Source organism: Sinocyclocheilus rhinocerous, unplaced genomic scaffold (assembly GCF_001515625.1).
Source record: "Sinocyclocheilus rhinocerous isolate Xijiao unplaced genomic scaffold, SAMN03320098_v1.1 scaffold4913, whole genome shotgun sequence".
Lineage (NCBI taxonomy): Eukaryota > Metazoa > Chordata > Actinopteri > Cypriniformes > Cyprinidae > Sinocyclocheilus > Sinocyclocheilus rhinocerous.
The window spans coordinates 54,447-59,228 of record NW_015640917.1 but is presented as its reverse complement, the minus strand read 5'-3'; the positions used below and the strand labels follow the sequence as shown (position 1 = coordinate 59,228).

Here is a 4,782-nt window from a genome sequence, read left to right as displayed (position 1 = left end):
GCAACATGTAAAAAGACAGTATAAGTCATTATAATCCATAATTATGTCCCCACTGGATGCAACGAATGCCTCATTTATTATGGGTTTTCATGTTTTTGAATCATCGCACCGGCCTGACGGGGCATCATCACAATATGGTGAGGGGCGTATCATTTCCGTCTCATGCTTGAGGTATTCGGCCAATCATAACGCAATGGGTAGCTGGCCAATCAGAGCACACCTCGCTTTTTCAGACCGATGAGCTTTGTAAAAATCGACGCGTTTCAGAAAGGCGGGGCATAGAGGAGAAACAATAATGTACAGTATGTGGAAAATAATGTGTTTTTTTAACCTTAAACCGCATAAACACATTTTATTACACCAAATACACAAAATACTGTTCTTTTTAGCAGCATCATATGACCCCTTTAAATCTTAATCAAAAGTAGTCACTCCTTAGCATAGTTCTGTTTCATCCGTAAAATTAAAGATTCTGATGCATGTCATGGCTGATCCACTGTCTGTATGTAAAAAATTCCATGGTCAGTGGGAATGTGGGAATATCATGAACCTTAGTGACTTACCCAATGATGAAACAGGAAATGGCAGTGCCCAGGAAAGCATAAGTTATGATGGATCCCAGGTTTCTAAAGAAGTGTCTCTGGAGGTACAAGGAAGAGCATGTTAATCCATGTCATTTTAAGAGCATGTTCAACCTCTGTTGTATGTACTATTTTTATATAATAAATACTATATCAGCAAAGGCTGTTTTTATTTTATTAAAAGAAATAGTAAAAACAGTAATATTGTGAAATATTAATCAGTTTACAAGTTTAAAAATATGATATATTCCTGTGATGGCGAAGCTGAATTTTCAGCAGTCATCACTCCAGTCTTCAGTGTCACATGATCCTTCAGAAATCATTCTAATATGCTGATTTGGTGCTCAAGAAACATTTCTTGTCAATGTTGAAAACAGTTGTGCTCGTTAATATTCTTGTTAAAACCGTAATACAATTTTTTTTCAGGATTCTCTGATGAACAGTAAGTTCAAAAGAACAGCATTTATATGAAATAGGGTTTTTGTAACATAATAAATGTCTTTACAGTGGCTTCTGGTCAATTTAGTGTGTCATTACTGAATAAAAGTATACATATCTTTGGAAAAAAATTATAAATAATAAAATTAATTAAAAAAAGAAATCTTGACCCCAAACAAACAGTACTCGTGGAACACAGATTAGCCACAGACAGTAAAATTAAGGGTAAAATGAATAAATGAATAAATAAATCTGACTTTCCTCCTCATGATGTACAATGTCAGAAGACTATTAGTCTTCATCTTGACACTTGGCCTGACACACTGTCATGCTTACTCTCTATTTTTCAATCCTTGCTTGTTTACAGAGCAAGACAGCGATTTTTTTCCTGTGTGAGTATCAGTCACAATATGCTGAGTCACTCTGTTGCTTCAAAGTGCAGCAACTACAAGATAAATTTTATGTTAAACCTCTCTCTCTTCCACTATCAAAAGGGCTTCTTCTGTTGCAGTTTTTGTAAACTCCAGCACTGTTCTTTCTGACTATGGTCTTTCTGTGGATGTGCAATCAGTAGATGGGAACTGATAGTAATCACTAAGATAGAAATAAAGTCAATTTACAGAAAGAAACCTTGTTACTACCCAAACTAAACTGCAGTCACCTAAGCTAGTTAAACAAATCATTTATGCATATATTCAAGAAATGAAACCATTATCATACCGAGAAAGAAGATCAGTAGTACTGTGAGCTGAATGAAACTAACAAAGGGTAAAGAAGAGGATCGGCGAACAAATACTTTTACAGGAGTTCCTCAGAGTAAATGGTCTTAAATCTAATGCAAGTGCCCATAAGTTATGCATTTTAGTTGACATCTATACTTCAGACGTTGTTGTTAATAACCCGGATAGTCTTTTAGCCTGTGTTGACATTACTGTGTTAAAATCATATTTAAAATATATATACTGAGATTTAATACTGTAGATTCTGTTAAGTGGAACTGATAGTATTACACTCATATCGACAACAAAACTATCAAATTTGGTAAAATTAATAAATGAGTACACAATGGATGAAGGACCTGTTGAATTTTAAGAAAAACAGAAACTGTAATTCTGGGAAATTCAGGGGAGTTTTCTGTGGGCGCAGATTTTTTGGTGATTTTAAAGGGATAGTTCAGCCAAAAACGAACATTTTGTCATCATTTGCTCATCCTCATGCGGTTCCCCAACCTTTATGACTTCTGCAGAACACAATAGAAGATTTTTTAAATGGTAACCAAACAGTTTTGGTTGCCACTGACTTTACTGTATGGAAGAAAAAAAAACATTGAGACATTTCTCAGAATATCACAAAATGAAGTCAGTCATACATGTTTGGAACAACTTGAAAGTGAGAAAATTATGACAGAATTTTCTTTTTTTCTGTGAACTATACCTTTAAGGCCTGCTCAATTTGAGAGGAAGGCTCGGTGTGAAATTTTGGTGCAGTAAACATTTTAATTTCAGTTACTGCCATAATTCATACAACCTCTGAGCTGCACACTTTTTCATCAAAAAAGTGGTACAAAGAGAGGAAACGACATAGCCTTGTGTCTCAAACACACACAGCTGGCAAAAACCCATTCCTCTCACTTCCTCAGGGCCTCCCTGCTCGCTTAGCACAATCTGAAACTTCACATTAATATCTGGAATCCAGAAGTGATCAACATGATATCCACCTGATAAACACTGCAGTAAAATGAACCAAAAGGGGTAATAATTGAGCAGATAATGTATGGGCATTCTGTTACATTACAATCTGATCTACGCAACTGGTGAAATTATGCATTGCAGTTTACATGGCAGAGAGTGCTATAGGGATGTCTGCGACTAATGGCGCTTTTCCACTGCATGGTACGGCTCGGTACGGTTCACTTTTGTTTTTGTTTTTTTTACCTGGTACCTGGTACTTTTTTTAGTACCACCTCGGTTGAGGTTCCAAGTGAACCGTGCCGTTACCAAAACGTGACGTGTAAACTCTGCTGATCACGGATTGGCCGGAGAGAATCGTCACTACCTGCGTCACTGAACTTGCGACAAACACAACAGAACCGCTAGATTTAAATCAGCACAGCCAGCGAAGGATCGAACGCAACTGTTTTGAACGAGCGCACCTTTTTTAACAACCAAAAAGTGTCTGTTCCTTCTGTTGCGGAAGAACAGACGTTCCTCTCGTTGATAGCAGAGATTTAAATCAGCACAGCCAGTGAAGGATCGAACGCAACTGTTTTGAACAAGCGCACCTTTTTTAACAACCAAAAAGTGGCTGTTTCGTTGTCTGTTGAGGAAGTACAGACGTTCCTCTCGATGATAGCAGAGGAGCGGATCCAGCGAGAGCGTGATGGGGCTACACGGAATTAAAAAGTTTTTCAGGAGTCGCGTCAATAGAGGCGGCGCAACTAACGACATGTGAATAATCCCGCCCACTCTAAAGCGGTACTGAACTGCAGTGGAAACGCAAACCGAGCAATGCCGTGCCGTACCGTACTGAGCCGAGTCGTACCACGCAGTGGAAAAGCGCCATAAGAGGCCTTTTTACATGGAAAGTGTAGACACTTTAGTTAATTTGACACAAATGAAAGGGATGAAGACCAGAAGTACACTATGTTAAATACATTGTACTACTGTGTACTTGGGGTGTAAAACACTCGGCCAACAAAACAAAAATATCTCTTTTTGGATGAACTATGACTTCAAAGATTTCAAGTAAGTGTAAAAAAAACAATACGCAGAATAATAAGCAATGCCTCTGAATTAGGGCTGCACGATAAATCGCATGCGATATTTAACGCGCATCTTGTCAGTAAAGCCATTCTGTAATCAGCGGTAAATCTCAATCACGTGCGTGCTTTCACATTGAGCAGCATTAACTACACAGAGCCGTTGTTCACAGACGAGCTGCGCAAAACCACGTTCATATTCGCGCGATTTTTTGCGCAGCTCGTCTGTGAACAACGCATGCGATTTATCGTGCAGCCCTACTCTGAATACTACTTCAATGTGTCTGTATTTGTGCCGATACTGTTTACTACCAAAAAACTCTGTAATTCTTTATAAATAGCCCAAAGTAACCCTGTAAGCCACTGAATTCAGGTCATGAGGAACAATAATGCTAGTAAACACTAAAATTATACTTGGCTTTTAAAATACACAAAGGTCACAATCTGACTTCCCATGTTAAATTAGGGCTGTCGCGATTCGTCGATTTTATTCGATTTTTTTAAATCCTCGACTTCATTTTGCTCGCGTCGACTACCATGTTAAATACTGGAAGAGGCGCATTTCACGGACGAGAATGTATAAAACGCATTATTAGTCTGTTTTCCAAGGCTGCATGATATATTAAACCCATTTAAAAATGATAATTAAGCATAATTGTGAATTCACAAACGCTACGATTTAATTAAATAATTATATGCAATGCCGTTCTAATACAGTATATGCGCTTTAATTATTTGCATGCAAATAGGTTAAGTACATGCATCACACAGCGGCTCTGCTCACAGTAGTTCCACAGGAACTGTTATCATTTACATGTGTGGAGCGTCTCAAACTCCATCTCTGCATGTTGTTGTGAGTTTGGGTTTATTATAACATTCATCTGGGAACGCAACATGCGCCATTTCATCAGATTTGTAAGGTAAATCATTTATAAATCTACGCAAACTCAGGAGAATACATCGCGGTTTCAAAATAAAAGCTCAAACCCTCACTCTGAGTTTACA

General features: G+C 37.9%; 1 protein-coding gene across 3 annotated transcripts in view; it reads right to left on the bottom strand.

The window, feature by feature from the left end:
* LOC107753405 (sodium/hydrogen exchanger 7-like) overlaps positions 1-4,782 on the bottom strand; it is a 46,023-nt gene that overhangs the window by 31,807 nt on the left and 9,434 nt on the right. For all 3 annotated transcript variants that reach the window (XM_016569538.1, XM_016569539.1, XM_016569540.1), the window contains exon 4: positions 564-640. In XM_016569538.1, the coding sequence (XP_016425024.1) occupies positions 564-640 (77 nt within the window). The remainder of the gene's footprint in view (positions 1-563; positions 641-4,782) is intronic.